The sequence below is a fragment of the Panthera tigris genome, chromosome E1, assembly GCF_018350195.1.
Source record: "Panthera tigris isolate Pti1 chromosome E1, P.tigris_Pti1_mat1.1, whole genome shotgun sequence".
Lineage (NCBI taxonomy): Eukaryota > Metazoa > Chordata > Mammalia > Carnivora > Felidae > Panthera > Panthera tigris.
Window position 1 is genome coordinate 2,312,531 of NC_056673.1, and position 22,201 is coordinate 2,334,731.

The 22,201-nt window shown below is 63.8% G+C and overlaps 4 protein-coding genes and 1 long non-coding RNA gene across 7 annotated transcripts; 3 read left to right on the plus strand and 2 right to left on the minus strand.

Moving 5' to 3' along the window:
• Positions 1-335: 335 nt before the first annotated feature.
• TMEM256 (transmembrane protein 256) lies at positions 336-1,382 on the minus strand. The gene is made up of 4 exons (XM_007091621.3): positions 1,265-1,382; positions 992-1,023; positions 661-741; positions 336-566 (listed from the first exon to the last, which is right to left on the minus strand). The coding sequence occupies exons 1-4, from the start codon at positions 1,347-1,349 to the stop codon at positions 423-425; spliced, it is 342 nt and encodes a 113-aa protein (XP_007091683.1). The 5' UTR covers positions 1,350-1,382; the 3' UTR covers positions 336-422.
• Positions 1,383-5,541: 4,159 nt separating this feature from the next.
• Positions 5,542-14,543, plus strand: NLGN2 (neuroligin 2). Its single transcript, XM_042966207.1, has 7 exons — positions 5,542-5,995; positions 8,822-8,872; positions 10,996-11,145; positions 11,319-11,504; positions 11,630-11,822; positions 12,173-12,769; positions 13,670-14,543. Exons 1-7 carry the CDS (start codon positions 5,542-5,544, stop codon positions 14,541-14,543), a joined length of 2,505 nt encoding a protein of 834 aa, XP_042822141.1.
• A 2,550-nt stretch (positions 14,544-17,093) lies between these two features.
• On the plus strand, positions 17,094-18,430 carry SPEM1 (spermatid maturation 1). Of its 2 annotated transcripts, none has more exons than XM_042967138.1 (3): positions 17,094-17,321; positions 17,419-17,476; positions 17,684-18,430. In XM_042967138.1, the coding sequence occupies exons 1-3, from the start codon at positions 17,178-17,180 to the stop codon at positions 18,400-18,402; spliced, it is 921 nt and encodes a 306-aa protein (XP_042823072.1). In that variant the 5' UTR covers positions 17,094-17,177; the 3' UTR covers positions 18,403-18,430. The 2 variants fall into 2 exon arrangements, with proteins under 2 accessions (XP_042823072.1, XP_042823073.1); XM_042967139.1 differs by having other exon boundaries at positions 17,094-17,312.
• On the minus strand, positions 18,211-20,729 carry LOC122233665. 2 transcript variants are annotated; one of them, XR_006211330.1, is made up of 4 exons: positions 20,659-20,729; positions 19,798-19,986; positions 19,374-19,511; positions 18,211-18,941 (listed from the first exon to the last, which is right to left on the minus strand). It is a non-coding gene; the product is annotated as an uncharacterized LOC122233665 (long non-coding RNA). The 2 variants fall into 2 exon arrangements; XR_006211329.1 differs by having other exon boundaries at positions 18,211-18,945.
• SPEM2 (SPEM family member 2) lies at positions 20,183-22,050 on the plus strand. Its single transcript, XM_042967137.1, is given in 4 exon segments — positions 20,183-20,392; positions 20,489-20,546; positions 20,689-21,510; positions 21,513-22,050. Coding segments are annotated over 4 exon segments (1,491 nt in total). The 5' UTR covers positions 20,183-20,254; the 3' UTR covers positions 21,986-22,050.
• The last annotated feature ends 151 nt before the right edge of the window (positions 22,051-22,201 follow it).

Below are 22,201 nucleotides of genomic sequence, written 5' to 3' on the forward strand. Positions count from 1 at the left end.
ACTACTCCTGAGCTGCCTTGCCTTAACTCTGACTTCTAGAGTGAATGTTCAATAAATGTGTGGCCTGGCAGGCCTGAAAACTTTACCCTACAGTAACCTTCAGTTCTAGTGGGCAGCAGAACCGCATGGTGACTTGGGCCCAAAGAGTGCTTCCGAAAGATTCTGCAGTATTTCCAACATTCTTTAGGACTCTGACGCCTACCGGTTTCAGAACCTCCTAACAAGCTAATCTCGAATGAACAGAATCCCCAGACCCAAGATTCAGTCTCAGCAAAGGGAAGGAGTCCAGAGGTGGACAATGCTTACCCTTCTTTCTCCAAGAGGTTAGCCGAACAAAGACTCAAGTTCTTTATTTGCCTTTCCCTTTTAATCCCCTCCCTGCTCCAACTCTTAAAGTACCCAGCAATCAATTACAAAGAAGTTCAAAGGGCCAAGGCAAGCCAGCCCAAGATTAACAGGCTCCCTCCCACGGGGGCCAAAGTCTGGATGCTGGGGTCTCCACTCAGAGCCTGGTAGTAAAAGCTGGTGCAGAATAAGGTGGTTCCAGAGGCTAGCAGTAACCCGGCCTGAAGGAGATACAAGAATACAGGCCAGTAAGAACAGGGCGGACGGAGGGAGCTGGTGGGGCACGGTCAGGGTTGGGCATGGGGGTAGGATTACCCAGAGGGGCTTTCTGCAATGGGGCACCCCTAACAGAGCCAGGCTGTGTAAGAAGTGGTGTTTGTTGGCCTTGTCGAAGAGCTGTAAGAAAAAGAGACATGGAAGGCGGGGTGGGGGAAGACACTTCCTAAGCAACGCTGGTGCCTGCATCCCGTGGGGGCACATCGGAAAAAGTTCGTCCCCCCGCTAAAGTCCCGGCTCGCCTGTCCCACCAGCACCCACGGCACATGCTCGCCGCCCTCGGTGCTCCGCCCCTCCCCTACTTCCCTCAGCGACCCCAGACTTGGGGCGCTCCTAGACCCGGAAGCTGGGCAGCCCCAAGTCCCTTCACCTCCTTCCCGTAGGCATCCGGGAACTGGGCGCCTGTGGAAGGAGAGGCAAAGGTTACCGGTCCGAGCACCTGCCTCCACCGCCCCGACTCCCGGGTGGAGGGAGGGCCCAGGTGGATGCCCCCAGAAGGCGTCTCATTGGTGGAAACGCACATGGGCGCTTCTGGGGACCAAACTGGACCAGGCAGAGGGCTGTCCGGTGGAGGGGAAAGCCGGCACTTCCCATAGACCCCGCCCCTGCACCAGACCCCGAAGGTCGACCCCAGCCCCCTGACCGTGCGCCCCGTAGGAGGCCAAGCCTAAGGCCCCGGCTCCGGACAAGGCGCCCAAGCGGCGGAAAGCAGCCCCCGGCCCGGCCATGGCAGTGGATGGTCACGCGCCGGAGGAACACCGCCCAGGCCACCCAAGAGGCCAGCCAATCCCAATCTCCCATGCAAATAATGTCCAAAAGTGCCCAATCCGGGACGTGTTCATTCCAGCGTCCAGGTCCTCACCCGGGTACTTGCGCCTTTGTAAAAGCTCTGCTGAGTGGCGAAGCCGCGTGGCGGGCGGAGAAACAAGAACCAATCAGGGTCGGAGGAGCGGAGCAGTGAGGGGCGGGGCGAGGAGGCGGGACTAGAGGATTTGCGTCACGGATTGGCCCACTTTCAAAGTTGATCGCTCCTTCCGATACCTACCCCCCCCACCTCCGGCCAATTTCCAAAGATCCCGGTCCCCACGCGGAGTTCCGCCCCTTTCCCCACTGGCTCCTCCTTTTCAGCTTTAAACCAGGCCTACTCTCACAAGGAGGCGGCCGCTCGGGTAACCAAGCCCCACCCACCGCCGTCAAAACCCCGCCCACTGTCGAGATGGCCCCTCCCACGGATCCAAGGCCCCGCCTTCTTCGTGTGATGCCCCGCCCCCTTGAGTTCACCCTCCCCCTCCCCCCCGCCCCCGCCCCCAACCCACCAACCGCGGGAGCCCGGAGGGTGGGAGACCCGGTGGGGGCGATGTCTCCACCCTGCCCCGGCCCGCTTCGTCCATCCGTCGGTCTGTCCGCTCCCGCCCCCTTCTCCCGTCTCCAATCCCCCCACACTCTGGAGGGCGGGCGGGCAGGCGGGTACGAGCGAGGGGTGTGCGCCGCTCTCTCCGCAGGGGGCGGGGGAGGCGGCCGCGCGGTGACGCGCGGGGCTGCTGCGGCTGCTCCGCCGGCGGATCATCACTCTCGGGCTGGGATGGACGCGGGGCGGGCGGGCCCCGGCGCGCGGAGCCAGGAGTCCGGGCCTCCTGGCTGCTGAGCGTCTCCCGAAGCCTCCCCTTTACCCCCGCTGCCCCTCCTAGGAGCCCTGCCGACCCCCACCCCGGGGCTCCAGACCCGGCTCCCGCCCTCCTCTGACTCCCTGGACCTCCCCCTCCCGCCCGCCCTCGGGATCGACTAGATCCCTCCCCCTCCCCGAGGATTCCGGCTGGATCCCTGCCCCTGCACCGCGGATCCTGCGCTCCCGGGCTCCGGGCCCCTGGGGATTGCCGTGGACACCTCCTCCCGCACCCGATCCCTTAGGATCTTCCGCCTGTACCACCTTCTGGTCCCTCGAAGCCGGCCCACGGAGCCAGTGGATCCCCAATCCAGTCCTGTCTCGTTGCCCCCTCTTCGCTCCGCCGGCCCCACTGCGGGGTTCCCTGTTCTCGGGTTCCTCCTGACCCCATCCCCTACCTCTCCTTTCCCCGGGGATCGACTGGATCCCGGCCCCGCCCCCCGGGGCTGGGGCGATCCCCCTCCCCCGCCCCGTGAGGCGCTGCGGGCGGGGGCTGGGCCTGCGGGGCCGCGGGGGCTCAGAGGCCGCCGCCCCCCTCCCGAAGCCCATCCGCCCCCTACTCGGAGCCCTGGATGGAGGCACCACGGCCCCAGGGCTGAGCCAGGTAGGAGCTAAGCCGGGCCGGGTGGAGGGGGGTGCGTGGCGGTCCACTGGGGTCTCCTTTTCCCCATCTCTCTCCCTGCGCCTGGTTTCCCCCCAGCCTGCTCTGTCTGCGTGTCTCCGCCTAGGGATGCTCTCGCCGTGTCTCTGCGTCTCGGTCTCTTTGTCTCTGCCTCTCTCCAGCCCATGAATGATCCTTTGAATGGGCCCACAGACCCCGTGTGTTCCCATCTCCCCCTCCCCCTCCTTCTCCCCTTCCCGGCCAAGCCATTTTCCCCACTGCAGGAAGAGGGGGGGGCCTGCGGCCTGAGCCCCCCTCCCTCAATTCTCCCCGGCTGGGGGAGTCAGGCCTGGGCAGGAATGGAGAGAGCAAGGCAGAGGGACAGGGAGAAGGAGGGGGAGAAAGATGTGGCAGACAGAGATGGGGCGAGAAAATGGGGGAGACAGAGATAGGGAAAGAGGGGAGAGAGAGAGAGAAGTAGAAAGGGCTTAAGGGAGAAATTTGGGGAAGAGGTTTGAAGGAGAGAGAAAGATGAGCCACGGCGAGGAGGGAGATGTGGAAAGATGTAGAAGAGAGAAGGGGAAAGGACTGAAGGCAGAAACGAGAGCAAGCTGGAAGAGGCCGGGAAAGATGCTCCGAGGGAGCATCATGGAGAGGAGAGAGGTGAGGGGAGGGAAGGGAGAGAAGCTGGCAGTGAGGAGGCCAGGGGCCCAAAGTACCTTAAAGGGGGGGGGGGGTGGCAGAAACAGACCATGTTAGTAGGAGGGGGAGGGGGAGGCAGGGCCATGGAAGCAGAACCCAGCCTGGCTTGGACAGAGGAGATTCTGAGGGAGCCAGCCCCAAGCCCCCTCCTGGTGATGGGGGAACAGGAGCTTAAGAGGACCTGAAGAGGGGGAGGGCACGACTGGGTGTGTGTGGTAAGGATTCCTGTGTCCTCAGCTCTGGAATAAATTGACACCTGCAGAGAGCCACCCGCGGGCTGGTGCCTGGCTCCGAAAACCCCGCGTCAGCAAACAGCTCTGGCGGCTGTTGGGGGGGGGGGGGACAGGGGGCGCTTGCTGGAATGACCTGGGTGTCTGCCCCTTTGGTCTGATCTTGTCTCTTGTCCTGTCCCTGCTGTCCTGAGCATCCAGGCATCAGAGCAGCAACTGTGGGGGGCTGGCAAGGGGAAGGGGACGTCAGTAGCTGAGATGGGGTGAGCAGAAAGCCGAGGTTTGACCCCCCCCCCCAGGACGGAGGTCAAAATGCCATGCATGGAAGAGGCGTCTGGGGTCCAAGGCTGTTGGAGACTGTGGGAGGGGGGCAGTGGGTGGACGCATGTGATGCCCTCCAAACCCACCTCAGCACCCCTTCTCCCCAGCCAGAGGCCTGGTCACTAGGGCTAGGCTCTGATTGGCCCACAAGGGGCAAGAGGCGGATCTTTTAGGGTTCTCCAGGCCCCAATCTCCCGCTCCCCTCAACATATACACTTCTTTCTCTATGCTAAGGTTGGGGAAAACTCACGCCTCTGCCCTCATGCCCTGAATGTGCCCCGCGACCAAGCCAGCCCCTTCCCCTCTTCCTCCAGACCCCCCTCTAGGGTTAAAGCTGCAGCCGGTTGCCGAGGTAACATTGCGGGGCAGCATCCCGTCGCCCGGCAACCGGCCGCAGGATCACGCATCTGTCCCCGGATTTGCCCCTCCAGCATCCCCTGCCTACTCGAGGCCCTGCCTCAAGGCACCTTAACTCCTGATGGAAGGAATGAGGAACACCTGGGGGAAAGGGGTTCCCCCCCCCACCGCTGCACAGATTCTTAGGGGATGGGCTGTGGAAGGAAGGAAAAGGTGCTGGGCTCCTGTGGTCCCAAGAAGGGCCCGAGTCTGGCCCGGTTGGGGGTTCAGTGCCTGGAAATCACAGCTGAGGAGTAATTAACACGTATAAACAAACCCGCCACTTCCTGCTAATTAATGACTTGGTATTTTTATTTTCTCTTCCTTGTCTCTCTCATCCCTCCCAGGGAGGTGGGAACTGGGACTCCTGAGTCCCCCAGCAACGCCTGCCTAGGAGGGACAAAGCAGCTGGAAGGGTGGGGGGCAGGCTGGTTCTGGGGAGCTGGCCTGCTTCTCCTCTGGCTCTGTCCTGGACCTGTGCGGCATCTTGACCCTACCTTAGCCTTAGACTTTTCTATCTGGGTCCCTGCTTTGGGGGTGGGGTGCTGGGGTGGGAGGGGGAGGCGCTAGGGGGCCGGACGGTGGAAGAAGGGGGGCAACTTGGTGTGGATTCCAAGTCACTAACCACTTGTCTCTTGTTTTCCCCATTCCCTTCTGTCTGCCCTGTCCAATTTCCCTTCCCTTCTTCCACTTCTCCGTATTGTTCTGTCTGTCTGTCTGTCTGTCTGTCTCTTGCATACCCCGCCCCTCCTCCCCCCGCAGGTCGGGCCTGCCTTCACCTTCTCCCATTTCTTTCCCCTTCCCCACCCCTCGCCCCCTCCATGGAGAGGAACAGACCCCTTCTCTGTCCAGTCTAACCCAGGTCCCTCCCCACCCCCCTCCTCCCTCCTTTCCCCCACCCCCTTCCCCCCTCCTGGGGCAAGGGGGGCCTCCCTCCCTCTCCCCCCCCTTCTCTCTCTCTCCGAGGGGGGGGGTCCCGGGGAGGGAGGGGGGGTCCCCCGATCAGCATGTGGCTCCTGGCGCTGTGTCTGGTGGGGCTGGCAGGGGCTCAACGGGGGGGAGGGGGTCCTGGCGGCTCCCCGGGTGGCCCGGGCCTGGGCCTCAGCAGCCTCGGGGAGGAGCGCTTCCCAGTGGTGAACACGGCCTATGGGCGAGTGCGCGGCGTGCGCCGTGAGCTCAACAACGAGATCCTGGGCCCCGTCGTGCAGTTTTTGGGCGTACCCTACGCCACGCCACCCCTGGGCGCCCGCCGCTTCCAGCCGCCCGAGGCCCCCGCCTCGTGGCCCGGCGTGCGCAACGCCACCACCCTGCCGCCCGCCTGCCCGCAGAACCTGCACGGGGCGCTGCCCGCAATCATGCTGCCTGTGTGGTTCACCGACAACTTGGAGGCGGCCGCCACCTACGTGCAGAACCAGAGCGAGGACTGCCTGTATCTGAACCTCTACGTGCCCACCGAGGACGGTAAGGGCGCGGGCACCAGGCGGGGCACCCCGTGGACGCAGGCCACAAACGCGCATGCGGACCCTCGGGCGCCGGCACCTGCTGGCCTTTGCGGGGGGGGGGGGGGGGGGGCGTGAGAGGCGCTGTGTGCCTGCGGGCGCCGAGTGCCCTCCGAGGGTGGCCCCGGGCGCCTGGCGGGCAGTCCCAGGAACGCATCCCACAGACAGCCACCCCGGACGTTCTCTGGGGGGCTTAGCGACCCCATCCCCGCAAAGGCGCGCACAGAGTGGCCCCTGAGGGTGACCAGGCATCGGAAGGACCTGTTACCCGCCTAGACGCCCACGCCAGCTCTGTGCCACCTCCCACGCCCAGGCCTGGGCTCCTCCCGAGGAATACCCACTTTAGTGACTTCTGCCCCTCAAGACAGACAGAGACTCCCTTTCCTCCAGGTGTGCTTGGACAGACTGCCACCTCCCACATCGCATCCAGAGGGCCTCACCCGAGCTCAGCGTCTCCTCTTCAGACAGCTCTGTCCCCTGACCCCTGTGCACCCCTGAAGGATCAGGGACCCCCCCGCCTCGCCAGGGGCCCCTCCATTCAGAGCCCAGCACACCCATCCCCATCAGAACATCTTTCCCTCGGGGCTCTGGAGCGGGCTGCCCTCGTGAGGTGCGCCCCAGCAGGGCACACGGCCCCCAGCACACTGCCCGGAAAGTCCTCCCCCGGGCCAGCCTTCAGCACACGGGGTATCTCTCAGGGTACCTTCTAGCTGTCCTTATATGATATCCTTGTATCACTGCTTCTGTCTATGTCCACGAACACCCCCATATCATTACGCCAGAACACCCCCACACGGCCACCTATGGATCACGTGACCTAGCGAGTAACCCCGCACGTGGCCATTCACACCACAGTCCCCAGCACCCTCAACGCTTCCCAGGCGTCGCTTACCCCAACCCTCCCTAGCCCCAGGAAGGGACTCGCATCACGACTCAGGCTGTGACAGCGCGCCCAACAGCCCTTTCCCCTACCCACAGATCCAGTGCTCGGACACCTCACTCCCAACACGTTCCGTTCCAGCCACCCTGTGTTCCTCGTACCAGCCGTGCACCCCAACACCGTAACCACCCTTCCCATAGAAACCGTGCCTCCTAGCAACCCATGCCCACGACGCTCAGAAGTTTCTACTGCAATCCTACCCAGATCCCAAGCACCTCAATGCACCCCACACCTCCTCCCCAATACCGCGACCCCCTCCACGTGAGGGCCGTCCACCCCCGCCCCCCTGCCCTCTCACGGGCCACCCACCCCGACAGCCTACCTACCCCTAACGATGGCCCGTGAGTCGTCCACCCGGTACTCTGTATTTTTAACGGCCTCTTATCACAGACCTGCTTGGGGCCTGACACATTCAGGTGATCTCACTGAATCCTCACATCAGCTCTGGGAGGAAGAGGTTGACTCAGGCAGGCGCGCCCTCGCGCTCGCGCACGCGCGGGCACGGACGCCCAACATTCTCACGCCCACACGTGCCCTGCTGACTTCATCCCCAGTCGCTTCCTGGTGTAGAGAGCGGGTCCTGATCCTACTGGGTCCCTATGGGGCCATCACCGCCAGCTGGGAGAAGCCTTCCAGAGACTGGCTTAGGCCTTGCGGACCCGTCCCTCCCCGCGCTGGTCCTTATGTCAATGCGGAGAGATCAATCAGCCTGGGGGGACGGAGGGGACCCCTCCGATTCCCGGGCTCTAGCTCTCCCCTGACCATTCCCCAGTCTGGAAGAAACCTGAAACCAAACTGCGAGCCCAGTCTGGGGCCTTTCCTGGACAAGGGGCACACTCTGTGCCTCCCGGCACCTTCTGGCTGGCACCTTATGTGTCAGGCTGGCTCAGGGCACTGTGTTTCCCGTTCCCTATGTGGGGACCGAACCCCGAACTGGGGAGGGGGCGCTTTCTGGCGTTAGAGCAGTGGCGGGGTGGGGGTGGGGTGGGGGGTGGTGCTCACGCCCCCGGTGGGAAGTTTACCGTTCTGGACCGGGGTGGGGGAGAGTAGGCCTGGGTAAGGCGGGAGGTTGGGGGGTGCAGAGGGAAAAGGTGGAATGGAGGGCAAGACCTGATGACCCCTTTCCCTGCTTCGCCCCACACTGGGGGGGTGGGGTGAGAAGCCAGGCCCGTGAGTGCAGAAGGGAGAGGCGTGCTGGCGGGTGAGAGGCTGGACAGGCGGGCGGGCGGCCCGACTGATCTACCCCCAGCCCTCCGGTGGGCAGCTGAGGGCCTCCAGGGGCTGCGAGCTGGGGAGGGTGGGGGGTGTCTCTGCTCTGCCCCCCGGATCGGTCCTTTCCGCTGCAGCCCCCGTCTCTCAGTCTGGGGGAGCAGGCAGGTGCCGCGCGGGCCCTGAAGAGGGCCTGTGCGAGTGGTGGCCCCGTGGTACAGCTGGCCTTGGTGACCCGGGCTCGGGTGGGCCTCCCCTCCCCTCCCCACCCCCACCTCTAACACCGCTTAATTTCCAGCGATTAGCAAACACTTCGACAAGCCAAGTCAATGTCTTTCAAACAGGCTTCAGCCCACTCAGGCCCCGCCCCCCCCCCCCCCCCCCCTCCAAAACCAGCCTTTTCTTTGGGGCATGACTTTTTCCGGGAAGGGGAACAAAATCGGGTTGTAGAAACGTTTTTCTCTTTTCTTGGTTTCTTTTTCTTGCGACCAAATTTTGCTTTTTTTGGCTTATTTTTTCTGCCCCCACCCTCCCCTTTTCTGCTTTCTGCCCTCCCCTCCCCATCCACCACCTCCCCCCGACCCCCATCTTTCCCCACAAAATTGTCCTTTTTTCTCTGTTTTGTGTTCCCGGTCTTAGGTCCGCTCACAAAAAAACGTGACGAGGCGACGCTCAATCCGCCGGACACAGGTAGATTTAAAAATCCGGCCGCTGCATGTGGTTGCTGATAAGAGGACGGTCACGGCCCTGCCCCTAACTAAATGCCCCCCGCAGCCCTCCAGGCCCCTAAGTCGTTGTCCCAACTAAAAACGAAAAAGAAAAGAAAAGAAAAACTTGTAATAATTCGAAACGCGAATTACGAAAACTGCAAAGGCGATCCGCACCATGTCGGACCCACTAGCCAACCTGCAAGAAAAGCTAAACACAGCAAAAATAAAAGTGAAAACACAATTGGATGTTGAGAGTTTGACAGAAATTTGGGCTGGTTTGCCACTCGTGACAAGTAACATTTGAGGGAAAAAAACAAAAACAAAAAAAAAAAAACACACAAACTTTAATTTGGAACAAAACGACATTGGAAACAAACAAAAATCTAAAGTTGGCAAATTGATGGCACAATTGAAACGGCAGAACCAAAAGCCTGCTACGATTTCCAAAAGCCTATCAGCTGCAGGAAACGCAAACATTCGAAGCAAATTAAAGAATTGGGAAATTTTTGAAAGCAGGGCCCAATATCTTGGAGTTTCACCGCAAAATTTTGAAAAGGAAAACAAAATGCAAAGAACTTTTTTCTTTTTTTCTTTTTTTCCGAAAAAAAAAAAAAATGGATCTTTTTGGTTTTTGGTTTTTTTTTTTTTTTCTTTTCTTGTCGAATCTGCCCCCCGAGAGCTTCTTGTTTTTTGGTTGTTGTTTTTTTCTTTCTTTCTTCTTTCTTGATCCTGTTTCTTGTTGTTGGTTTTGAATTCTTGTCGCCCCCAGCTCCCCTCCCTGCTCCTTCCCTTTCTGACCCCCCCCTCCTCCCACACTGGGAGTGGAGGTGCCGGGTGGGGCGGAGGGGGAGAACTGAGGACTTTAAGAGAGAGCCTTGCAGGGCGGACTCCAGCCCGGGTCTGGAGCAAGGGGAAGAACGAGGTTTGGAGAGGGCACAGAGAGGGCAGCAGGCAGGGGGAGGTGGCAGAGAAGGTCCTGAGAGACTGGAGGCTGGAAAGCTGTCCGTAGGGGTGGAGGGGAGTGTCTCAGTGGCCTGCGGGCTGACCTCGTGGCAGGAGCAAAGTTTCCAGCAGGAGGGAGGTGAGCAGAGGCCCTGGGGATGGGCTGTGGAGGCCCAGGCCCGGCTCTCGTTTGTTGAATGCCCAGGCTAGTCAGACATGGCAGGTGTCAAGGAGGAGGAGGGCCCATGGGGCCATGGGTGACCCCAGCCTGGCGCTGTGGCTGAATCGTGTGGGAGGGGCTGCAAGGGAGGGTACTTGCCAGAGCCCTGGGGACCACTGTGGCGGGCCCTCCCAGGCTCCCACCCTCTTCTGGAATCTGTCACTCCTCGGTGTGGTCTGGAGGGCCTCAAGGGCCTACCACATGTGGCAGTGATTGACGGGATCCTTTAGGGACATGGCAAGAGGGATGTCCGGTGCAGAACCCAGGGTCAGGCCAGTTTTTTTTTGGGGGGGGGGGGGTCTGAGAGTACAGAGCCGGGCCCTGGCTTTATCAGGCAGGCTCTCTCCCACCCTGCCTCCTCCTGCACAGTAATTAGGCTGGGGGTTGCCATGGTAACTGGGGAGGTGACCTAGAAAGGAATTAGGGCAGGGAGGAGACCAAGCCCCCAGGGACCCTAGGCTGGCACCCCCTCACCCACAGACCAGGCTACCACGTGGACATGAGGCCCGAGGCCTGAGTCTGAGGAGCGGCCAGGACCCTCCCAGCATCCCTAGCGCCAGACTTGGGAGTCTGGTCTCCCTAGGAGCGGGAAGGCGATTTGCTGCGTGTGTGTGTGGGTTGGGGGGTCCCCCGGGTCCAGCAGATGCCCTGGGGAGGGTCCCCCACTCACCCCGGCCTCTTAGGCTTCTCGGAAGGTCTGTGTGGCATTGGGAGACGTGCCGTGGGGCAGACTGGCAGGAGGTGAGGAGGGACCTTCGGCCAGGGCTAGACGGGGAGGGGGGGAGGGGAATCCGGTCTTGCCCCCCCAGGGATGGGAGCGACACGTCCCCTGAGCTCCGGGCCGGTCCTCCGTAGCCCCGGGAGCTGGGCGGTGCTGCTTCTGGTCTGACTGTGCTCTTGTCCCCCGACCCTGGCCCACCGCCCACCCCCTCCCCACGCAGATATCCGGGACTCTGGGAAGAAGCCCGTGATGCTGTTTCTGCACGGCGGCTCCTACATGGAGGGCACCGGCAACATGTTCGACGGCTCCGTCCTGGCCGCCTACGGCAACGTCATTGTAGCCACGCTCAACTACCGACTTGGGGTGCTCGGTGAGGGTGGACGGCCAACTCTAGGGGCTGGAGTCCGGGAGGGGGCCCTGGCGGGCGGCGTTCCCTTCAACCCGGCAGAAGCGGAAGGGCTTCTGGGCTAGACCGGGCTGCCCAGAGAGGGGGCCGGGGTGCTGCGACACCCCCAGGAAGGCCCTCTCCTCCTCTCCTCCCAGGTTTTCTCAGCACCGGGGACCAGGCTGCAAAAGGGAACTACGGCCTCCTGGACCAGATCCAGGCCCTGCGCTGGCTCAGCGAAAACGTTGCCCACTTTGGGGGTGACCCCGAGCGCATCACCATCTTTGGATCTGGAGCAGGGGCCTCCTGTGTCAACCTTCTGATCCTCTCTCACCATTCGGAAGGTACCGGCGACCCCGCCGCCTGCCCCCTCCCCCTGTCCCCTTTCCCACACTCGGATGCTCCCGGGGCGCCCCCTTCCCGCCTTGGGCTAACACAGCCCAGCCTGAGGTCTGCCTGCCCCTGCCAGGGTTGTTCCAGAAGGCCATCGCCCAGAGCGGCACCGCCATCTCCAGCTGGTCGGTCAACTACCAGCCGCTCAAGTACACGCGGCTGCTGGCGGCCAAGGTGGGCTGCGACCGCGAGGACAGCGCCGAGGCCGTGGAGTGTCTGCGCCGGAAGCCTTCCCGGGAGCTGGTGGACCAGGATGTGCAGCCCGCCCGGTATGGGGGTGGGAGAGGGCCCGGGCCAGGCCTTCACTTGCCTTGTTGGTTCCAAGGAGGTTGAGGGTGAGAGGTGCCCGCAGGCAAGGAGAGGTGGGCTTCGGGCCCCCCCACCGGCCCCGCCTTCTTCTCTCGGAAGCCTTCCCTAAGCGGAGGTGCCCAAACAGAGCGAGGGGGCGCACGGTGCCATGAGGTGCTTCAGGGACGACTTCCCGAGAGGCCAAGCGCCCCGAAGGACTCGGCAGATTTTTAAGTAGGGGAGAAGGGTCTTGTGAGCACAGGGCTCAGCAGGCTATGAGCTGAGAGGAGGCCAGGGGGCAGGTGATGAGACCCTGACCCCTTCTCCCCAGCTACCACATCGCCTTCGGGCCCGTGGTGGACGGTGACGTCGTCCCCGATGACCCTGAGATCCTCATGCAGCAGGGAGAATTCCTCAACTATGACATGCTCATTGGTGTCAACCAAGGAGAAGGCCTCAAGTTCGTAGAGGACTCGGCGGAGAGCGAGGACGGGGTCTCCGCCAGCGCGTTTGACTTCACCGTCTCCAACTTCGTGGACAACCTGTATGGCTATCCGGAGGGCAAGGATGTGCTTCGAGAGACCATCAAGTTCATGTACACGGACTGGGCCGACCGGGACAACGGCGAGATGCGCCGAAAGACGCTGCTTGCGCTCTTTACAGACCACCAGTGGGTGGCGCCGGCCGTGGCCACCGCCAAGCTGCACGCTGACTACCAGTCCCCGGTGTACTTTTACACCTTCTACCACCACTGCCAGGCGGAGGGCCGGCCCGAGTGGGCGGACGCAGCGCACGGGGACGAACTACCCTACGTCTTCGGCGTGCCCATGGTGGGCGCCACCGACCTCTTCCCGTGCAACTTCTCCAAGAATGACGTCATGCTCAGCGCCGTGGTCATGACCTACTGGACCAACTTCGCCAAGACCGGGTGAGGGCCGGCGGGGCCGGGTGGGGCGCCCCCTGCAGGCCAAGGCGCGCACACCCTCCACCCTGCGCGCGGTCTCCCTCGCGCCCCCCACTCCCCAAGTCGTCATTCCGGCATCTAACCCCGACCCTTCTCCGCCCAGGCACCTGCTGGACGCCTCCTCAGTGCCACGCACTGACCGTCCGCGGGGTCCGACACAGAGGGCCCTGTCCTTCGCGGGGTGGGGCGGCTCGCTTGGCGGCTTTGGCTCCGGGTCTGTCTCTCCCGCCCTCCTCCTCCCTCTCTCCGGACACTCTGCTCTCCGTCTGATGCTCGGGGCTGTGTATGTGAGCGTGTGGGGATTTGTGTCTGTCCGGCTCTCTCTCACCGTCTCTTCGAATCCACGGGTGCCTCTCCCTCTCTCTCTCTTCTGTTTACCTTTTGCCTGCTGGTTTCTCTCCTGTGTCTTCGACTCTCGGTTTCTGACGTTTTTATTTATTTTTGAGAGCTACAGACAGAGCGCGAGCAGGGGAGGGGCAGAGAGACAGACAGAGAGAGAGAGAGAGGGGGAGACACAGAATCCGAGGCAGGCTCCGGGCTCTGAGCTGTCAGCCCAGAGCCCGATGCGGGGCTCGAACCCAGGAGACGTGAGATCACGACCTGAGCCGAGTCGGACGCTTAACCTACTGAGCCGCCCAGGCGCCCCGCTAAAATGTGTCCATCTCACTCGGTCTCAGCGGCTGCCTCTCTCCCTGGCTGTCTCTCTTCCTGTCTCGTGTTCTCCGGCTTTCCTTCCGTGTCCCGGGCTCTCTGCATCTCTGTGGGGCGCGCGCGCGCACACACGCACACACACCCCGTCCCCCACCCCCTCCCCCTCGGGGCCTCCCCCTCACTCCCCCTCTCCCCGCCCTCCTGTGCCCACAGCGACCCCAACCAGCCGGTGCCGCAGGACACCAAGTTCATCCACACCAAGCCCAACCGCTTCGAGGAGGTCGTGTGGAGCAAGTTCAACAGCAAGGAGAAGCAGTACCTGCACATCGGCCTGAAGCCGCGCGTGCGCGACAACTACCGCGCCAACAAGGTGGCCTTCTGGCTGGAGCTCGTGCCGCACCTGCACAACCTGCACACGGAGCTCTTCACCACCACCACGCGCCTGCCGCCCTACGCCACGCGCTGGCCGCCGCGCCCCCCGCCCGGCGCCCCGGGCACCCGCCGGCCCCCGCCGCCCGCCACGCTGCCGCCCGAGCCCGAGCCCGAGCCGGGGCCCCGGGCCTACGACCGCTTCCCCGGGGACTCCCGAGACTACTCCACGGAGCTCAGCGTCACGGTGGCCGTGGGCGCCTCGCTCCTCTTCCTCAACATCCTCGCCTTCGCCGCGCTCTACTACAAGCGGGACCGGCGGCAGGAGCTGCGGTGCCGGCGGCTCAGCCCCCCGGGCGGCTCGGGCTCCGGCGTGCCGGGAGGGGGCGCCCTGCTGCCCGCCGCCGGCCGCGAGCTGCCGCCCGAGGAGGAGCTCGTGTCGCTGCAGCTGAAGCGGGCGGGCGGCGTCGGGGCGGACCCCGCCGAGGCCCTGCGCCCCGCCTGCCCGCCCGACTACACCCTGGCCCTGCGCCGGGCGCCGGACGACGTGCCTCTGCTGGCCCCCGGGGCGCTGACCCTGCTGCCCAGCGGCCTGGGGCCCCCGCCGCCGCCGCCGCCCCCCTCCCTCCACCCCTTCGGGCCCTTCCCCCCGCCGCCCCCCACCGCTACCGGCCACAACAACACGCTACCGCACCCCCACTCCACCACTCGGGTATAGGGGGCGGCGGGGGGAGGCCCTCCTCCTCCCCAGCCGTCCCCCCACCCCCACGAACCCCCCGCCGGCGGGCAGTGCCGCTCGGGGAGGCAGGGAGGACCGCTCGGCGACAGGCTTCTCCCGCGCGGGGGGGGGCGGGGGCGGGGGCGGGGGGGGGGGCGTCACGCGCGGAGGAGCCTGAGGTGGACACGGGTTTTCCTCGCCAGGACGCCGAGAGGCCCTGTCTCTTCTCTGGACCCGGGCCTCGGAACAACTCGGGGGGGGGCGTTTCGTCCCCTCCACTGGGACACCAGTCTTAGGTGTGCGGAAACGTGGAAGTGTTTTCCCACGTGGAGGTGTGCTTTCTCACGAGGGGGTGCGTTTTGCCATGTGCAGGGTGAGGTTTTTTTTTTGCCGCCCTGGACACATGTTGGCCCCCTCGAAGAGTTTCTGCGGGGATTTGTACCCCAGAATCCCGTTCCCTCCTGCCTTCTCCCACCTCCTCCCCTCCCCCACCCCATGGAGACCCTGGAAATGGCGTGTTCACGGACCCGTGACCCTTGGCCACCGGACAGACACGGCAGGGTGGTGCCTGGGAAGCAGCGAGGAAATCACAGTCCCCCCGCCCACCCCCACCCCGGCCCCCTGCCCCACCCCCCTCTGCCCCAGCCAAGCATGTTTATTCCCCCCACCCCTGGCATATGTCAGATGAAGCACGTTCTCTGGGTGGGCCTGGCCTTGGCACACGACAGATACAGATTCCCTGCCAGGGGGAGGGAGGGAGGAGATCCGTGCACCCCCGTGCTCCCCGGGGAACTTGTCTCCCCACGGGTCCGGGACACATTTCTCTGGGTGGAAACGCCTTCTTGCATGTGGATGTGTGTGTTCCCATGCGGACGGCCCCGGGCTCTCCGGCGCTCCTTGGCCTCCCCGCCAGGTCCAAGAAGGCCTAGCGCCCCGTTCCTCCCCACCCGGCAGGTGGGGACAGACTCCCGACAGACAGAAGCTGGGGGGGTGGGGGGATGTACAACTCCTGGGGGCAGAGCTCTGCCCCTCTCCAAGAGATGCTAAGTTGGGGGGGCATGGCGTGCCACCCACAGAGGCCATGCATGTTTGACCAAAGCCCTCACTGGGGTCTGAGGACAGCCTTTCCCTCAGTCCTCAGATCATTGCTCATCCGTGCCAAACTGCGTAGGTGGGTTTGAGGGGTGGGGTGGGGGGAAGACCCTCAAAACGTGCCAAGGATTCCCCAGTCCTGGGCCAGGGCAGGTAACTGTGGAGACAGGGGGGGGGACACCGGGTGGGGGGGGAGGGGAAGCGGCAGCTACAAGGGTCCCGCCTGTGTCTCCGCTCTTCACTGTGTCTCATCCCCTCCCTCGGTGCCTCGGTGTCCTAATCCCCCAACCCTGTCTCCCTCTTTGAAGCCATCCCGTCTCGATGTCAGACCACCTTCTCCCCTTGGACGTCCTCCCCTTCTCTGACCTGGCCCCCCTTCCCTCAGCCGGCCAGGGCTCAAGGAAAGGCGCGGGGGAGAGCAGGGGGGCGAGGCTTCGAGGGACAGGTTGGGGAGAGAATGAGGTCAGCCGTGCCCAGGAACAGATGGAGGGGCAGTGGGGGGCGGGGCCTGGGCAGACAGCAGCAGGGAGAATCTGAAAGGACATGTGTGAGGTGACTGCCCGGGAAGGAGGTGCCCCAGGACAAAGGGCTTGGGCCTCTGGGGACAGAAACGTCGTCAGGAAGGGTTTGAAGGGACACCAGCAGGAGGAGAATCCTCGCCTGCTGGCATTTTGCGGGTTTGTGCCAAACTTGAGTAGGGGGTGGGGTGCCGTCTTCCACACCCGGGTCCAGAACCCCTGGCCTTGGCTCCCCAAAGCCCTTGCCTCCTGACTGTCCCTTCTCCCACCTCCCCCCATGGAGACTTAGTTCTTTTCTGCCCCCTTCCCTTGCCTGGTCTAGCTCCTCTCCAAACAGCCACGTCCTCTAAATGCTAGGGACCTGGGCCCCGAACCCTGTAGACAGATGCCCCCCCAAGCTGGGGCACGGGAGGGGGGCTGGGGGACCCCATGATTCAGCCACGGACTCCAATGCCCAGCCCCTCTCCCCAGAACAACCCCCTGACAATCCCATGTCCCTGCCCCAACCCTTCGCGGCTCTGTACACATTTTTAAACCTGGCAAAAGATGAAGAGAATATTGTAAATATAAAAATTTAACTGTTGTTCGTGCGTGCTCTGATGGGGGTGGGGGCCCGAGGAAACGAGCCGTCGGGAGGCCCCCCTGCCCGCGCCGGGGAGGCAGTCGGAGCCCACAGCCCATCTCGGCCGATGGCTTCGAGGGCTGAGAGAAAGGGGGAAAGGGTGCTGGGGTGAGGCCGCTATGGTGGCAGGGTTGTTTGGGGAGTTCCGTTCAGGGCCCAAGTGTGGGCAGGGGCTGAGCCTGGTGTAGAGGAGGAGCGGGCAGGGGCTGATGGGGGCAGACAGCAGACAGGCCAGAGGGTCAGCCCCGGGCCCCAGACTCTCCCTCTTGGCACATTGTGAGGGAGAGCCCCGGCATCATTGTGACCCACTTACCCCCAGGAGCTTCTGGGACAGGCAGGCGGGCAGACACTGTGGGCGCAGTGGGCTGGGGGCCTAGGGGCCCGGTGGCCCTAGGGACCCCCATGGCCATGGCTGAGCGGCCGCGGCCTGGGTGGGCCTCATATCCCAGCTCCAGCACCAACAGCTGTCAGGACCTGGGCAACTCCATCCTGTTGCTGCTGGGTCTCATCATCTGCATTAACATTGGCATCAATATGGTGACGCTGGTCAGGGCGGTTCTGGTGGGAGGGGGACGGCAGGAGGGCTGGGGGAGAGCCTGGTGGCCGGGGCCTGCCTGGGGTCATTGTGTTCTCCATCACCTAGCTCTGGCGCAGACTCCGCGCCTTCTTACATCGGGTGTTCCGCGTCGTTTATGAGAAAGGTAAGCGGAGGCTGCTGGGGGCATAGGAGAGGCAGGACCCAGGGGTCTCCAGGCCTGACCCTGAGCCAGCCCCTTCCCCTCCGGCTCTCCCCTCTCAGACCCCACGGCGGTGCCCCCTCTCCCCCCACCCGGTGCCCGGCCCTCCCCATCCCTGGAGGAACCAGCCTCCCCCCCTCCCCCAGCCTCTCGCCTCCCCTCGATCCACAGAAGCTCCTAAGCCAGCCTCACCTGAGAAGCAGACCCAGCCTCCGAAAGAGAGCGCCCCTGCAGTCCACCTTCGATGCGCCATGGACCCCGTGAAAATGACCGTGACCCCCCCACCCACTCGCCGCCATCGCCACAGGGGCTCCTCGAGGCGCCGGGCGCACCGCCCGGTCGCCTGGGCCCCCGACACCGACGACGACGAGAAGCCCCCACATCGGCACCCAGCAGTCTGCTCCCACAACTGGGATCACTGCGCAGACTGGGAAAGCTTCCGATCCACCCAGGGGCTCTGGGCTCCCCACACCATTCGCTTCCAGCAGACCGTAGAAGGAAAGCCCCTCAAAGGAGGGATGCAGTCGGAGCTGGGCCTGGAGGCCTACGTGTACCCGGTGAACCCCCCACCCCCGAGCCCAAAGGGCCTGAGCCACGACAACTCCGGGGCGGGCGCGGGCGCGGGGGTGGGGGCCCAGGCCGAGCAGGAGCGGGGCACCCCTGCCCCTCCGGCCCCGCCCCCTGCCCAGGGCCCCGCAATCGTCCCCGACCTCCCCGGGCGCCCCTCCTCGCGCCGCGTATTGTATGACGCCCGAGAAGTGAGGCGGCGCCTCCGGGAGCTGACCCGCGAGGTAGAGGCCCTGTCCCACTGCTACCCGCTGATCTCCAAGTCCAGCAATGCCGAGGGGACGGGCAAGGACTGGGTATACCGTTCCCTGGCAGAGAGGTGACCGGGAGACAAATAAAAGGAAGAGAGGAGGTGGTTTGTGATGGTGTGGGGGGGAGGGGGGTGCCAGGGCCCCCACGGCACCCAAAAGCCCTGGTCGCTAAGACAACGCTCTCCCTGGCAACAGGGCCTAGAGAGCCCTAAGGACCCTCATCCACCTCTTGGCTGCCCTGGGCCCTGCCCGCAGCTCTTTCTTCCTTCCAACGTTCCCACCTGTAGCTCCCCTGTTTCCCTTTGTGCCCAGACCAGGCCCCCCAAATCCCTCCCCAGATCCTCAGGCAGACCTGCACTAGAGGGGGACCCCATCCCCATGGCCCCAGCCCTCGAGCGGCCTGGTTTCCGCCAGAGGTAGGCTGCAGCCACAGGGCGCGGTGTGGTTGCCTCTTAAGCCCTGGTTTCTTGGAGGGTGGCCGGCCGGCCGAGAGATCCAGGCCTTCAGAATTTCCCGGCCGGGACCTGAGGCTCTCGTACCCCAGAGCAGGCTCAGAGCAGAGGATGAAATCCTGGGGACATTCTCTGTGACTTCGCTCCTCTGATTAGCACCTGCCTGTCACAATGAGGAGAGCGAGGCTCAGAGAGGATAAGGGACTTATTCGCGGTCACACAGACACCAGGGATCAACCTCGCGGCCCCTGAGGCTTCGGGCACTGCTCCCGCGGGTAGATTTCACGGCCACCGAGTCAGCCTGGCCCAGCAGAACCTCCCACCTTCCTCAGCTTGCCGTGTGAACGCGTCAGAATATTCCATCCACAGAGAGCAGGGACACCCAGGCCCTACCCCACTCCTAGACAGTTGGGGTCACAGGCATGCACCCACGTACACGTGCACAGGCACGACCTTAGGGAAGGGAAGCCACGTGAGGGCAGGCGCCCAGGCGGAAGCAGCTTGGACCTCACCTTCCGTAGCAGGTGGAGTCCTGGAAGGCCCTTTGTGAATCAGCCTGCTTTAAGCTGATTCCCTTCAGTGAGTATGTACCTACTAGGCGTTTGGAGGCTGGAGGGGAAACGCCCTGCCCGTCGGCTCTTCCTTTATTTTTTTGCTGAGTTGTTCCTCAAGCCAACAAAAGACTAGAGGTCCCCGGGGCACCACTTGCACGGACCCCCAGCGACAAACCTGGTTTAAAAGAAGACTCCTTTTGGCACATCGACAATTACATCTGGGGTGTGCTTTGTGTATTTCATGAGTTTTTTTCTTAAGGTGGGAGCCAACAGTGTTTCAACTTGGAGGGATGGGCCAGTGGGAGGGCAGTGGGTTAGGAAGGGGAGAGACCACGGTTGGCGGTCAGTCTTGCTCTGAAGCCAAGCAGTCGCTGGGTTCAGTGACCACAACGCCTATGGCTGCAGCCACTGGCAGGACAGGGAGAGAAAACTGCAACCCTAGAGGGGACTCTCGCTGTCACCTTAGCTGCTGGCCCCAAGTGGGCGCGGGTGGAGAGTTCCATCAGGCTACTAAGCTGCCCTAAGGTCTCGAAAGAACAACGCACTGGAGGAAATCCTTTCTGGCTGATTCCGTCCCTATGAAGACTGTCTTGTACCCACAGCCACCATATTTTGCAAATCCGCAATCAGGTGTTGACTTAAGCAAAGCCCTAGGGAGACAGAGAGACAAAGGGAGCTCTGGGGTATCTGGGGACTGGACTCCCATCAGGTGGCAGCCAAGGTCAGAGACGGCCATATAAAGAGCAAGCCAAGTGGATAAAAGAGATGCTCATTGTGACTCCCCTGCCATGTGCCTCATTGTGACCCAACAGCCTCACCAGCTGGTAGGTGTCCCCAGGTCCTGGCATGAGCACAGTGTGGTCGGGGCGGGTGGGGGGGGGGGCGCGGTGGCCCAGGTGGCCCTAGGACCCCCCCACCATGGAAAACCAGCTCTATTATGACAGCCTGGGGTCCTGCAGTCAATACCAAGAAGCTCCCCAGGGTGCCAACGACTTACTGCTCCTGCTGCTGGGTCTCGTCATTCTTGTCAACATTGGGATCAACGTGGTAACTGCGGTCAGTGACGGCATGGCCGTGGGCCACCCCGCCCCCCCGGGGTGGAGAGGGCTGGGGGCGGGCGTGGTCTTCACTCCCACCCCACCGTACCCCCAGATGTGGCATGAACTCCAGAATGCCTTAGACAAGATGATACAGTGGATTCATCTGAAAAGTGAGTATGGCAGCAAGAGAGATAGGGGACACCCCCCCCCCCCGATGCCACCATCACCACCCTAGAAACCCAGGCCGCACTGTTCCCAACCCCGAGCTCTTCTGACATTCACCCTGTCCTCACGGACTCTCGTCGCCCCCAGATGAAATCTTCCAGGCTTCCGAAGGTTCCCCCAAAGACGCCCCGGCCAAGACCCAAGACGTTCACATCCACTGTGCCCTGGACCCTGTAGAAGTGAAGATGGCCTGGCCCACCTGCCATCGCTCTTCCTCCTACCGCCGTCTCCGCAGCCCCCGCTGCAGCTGTCGCCGCCACCGCCGCTGCAGCCACCGCCGTGGCCGGCACCCCGGCCGCCACCGCCCCTGCAGCCACCAGTGGGGACTGAGGAACCATAGGCATTTCCCCCCCAACCGCTCCGTCTTCCACAGTCACTGTCACAGCCGCAAGATGTCACGGCTGTGGCCAGTGCCCTCCTTTGACGAGGACAACCTAGACTCCTGCCTGGAGGAGGATGACCTATCCTTCCCGCACCCCAAGTACCCATGGCGGGGCTGGGGAGGGCTCTACCAGCCGGTGGGCCTGCCCTCCAACTTGGGGCTGTGGGGCCGCCAGGGTGGGATCCTGGCCAGCCTGCCACCACCTTCTCTGTACCTGTCACCTGAGCTGCGCCGCATGGCCAGGCGCGTGGAGGCCAAGTCGGAGCTGAGGCTGCAGTCCTACGGGCCCCACTGCCCCCAGTCCCGAATCTGGGGCAATCTGGAGGCTGAGCGGCAGACCCCGTCTCCACCACCCCCCCGCCGGCTGCCCCCCGGCCCCTCCCGAGTCCCCGCGGAACACAGCCCTTACCCCTCAGGGGCCCAGCTACTCCATGACTCCCGGGATCAGCGGCGGCGTGGTCTGGAGGGCTCCGGACCCCCCTGTGCCCTGGTGCCCCGGGGGTCCCGGCCCGAGGCCCGGGAGCCCTGCTCCCCCAGGCCCACCGGCAGAGCCTCCCTGGCCACGCTCACAGCCAGTCCAACCGCAGCCCCCACCCATCCACGGGGCACTTGGGCCAAGGCGCCCAGGACCCCCACGAGGTTCGGCGCCGGACCGGCGAAAGCACCGAGGCAACGCCCGCCCGGCACCCTCTGACCACCGCATCCCTCACCGTGCTGGGCGAGACCTCCCACCGACGGGCCCCGGCTCCCGGCTCAGCCCTGCTGCCCCGCTCCTCCCAGCCCCTGCCCGAAGCCCAGGCTCCCGAGCCGCCCCCAGCCCAGCCCACCTTCAGGCCACTCAGCCGGACCCCGGGGGCCAATGGCAGCTACCAGGTATACGACAGCCTGGAGCTGAAGCGGCAGGTCCAGGAGAGCAGAGCGCGGGCCAGCTCCCTGCCGCCCCCCTGCACCTCGGCCTCCAGGCCCTCCCTGCACAGGAGCCGGAACGGGAAACTCCACTGACCGGCGGGGAACGCGGGCGGTGGGGGGGCGTGGAGAGAGGAATAAAGAGCCACAAAGTCCAGGAAGCGCTGTGATGCTCTGTGGCTTGGAAGCGTCCCCTCCTCCTGCCAGCCCGGGTCCCTGCTCTTGGCTTCCTGACACGAGAAGCCAGTGTCCCCTTATCGGCGTGAGGCTCCCCTCGGCGGCGGCCACCCCCCTCCCCCGCCCCCGCAGGCC

Coding starts and splice junctions, on each gene's coding strand:
- TMEM256 (XM_007091621.3), bottom strand. CDS start 1,349: ATGGCCGGGCCGGGGGCTGCTTTCCGCCGCTTGGGCGCCTTGTCCGGA. Junction 1,024..1,264: donor GGCCTCCTACGGGGCGCACG/GTCAGGGGGCTG, acceptor CTCCTTCCACAG/GCGCCCAGTTCCCGGATGCC. Junction 742..991: donor CGGATGCCTACGGGAAGGAG/GTGAAGGGACTT, acceptor TTTTTCTTACAG/CTCTTCGACAAGGCCAACAA.
- NLGN2 (XM_042966207.1), top strand. CDS start 5,542: ATGTGGCTCCTGGCGCTGTGTCTGGTGGGGCTGGCAGGGGCTCAACGG. Junction 8,873..10,995: donor GCTCAATCCGCCGGACACAG/GTAGATTTAAAA, acceptor CTCCCCACGCAG/ATATCCGGGACTCTGGGAAG. Junction 11,505..11,629: donor CCTCTCTCACCATTCGGAAG/GTACCGGCGACC, acceptor TGCCCCTGCCAG/GGTTGTTCCAGAAGGCCATC.
- SPEM1 (XM_042967138.1), top strand. CDS start 17,178: ATGGCCATGGCTGAGCGGCCGCGGCCTGGGTGGGCCTCATATCCCAGC. Junction 17,322..17,418: donor GCATCAATATGGTGACGCTG/GTCAGGGCGGTT, acceptor TCCATCACCTAG/CTCTGGCGCAGACTCCGCGC. Junction 17,477..17,683: donor CCGCGTCGTTTATGAGAAAG/GTAAGCGGAGGC, acceptor CTCGATCCACAG/AAGCTCCTAAGCCAGCCTCA.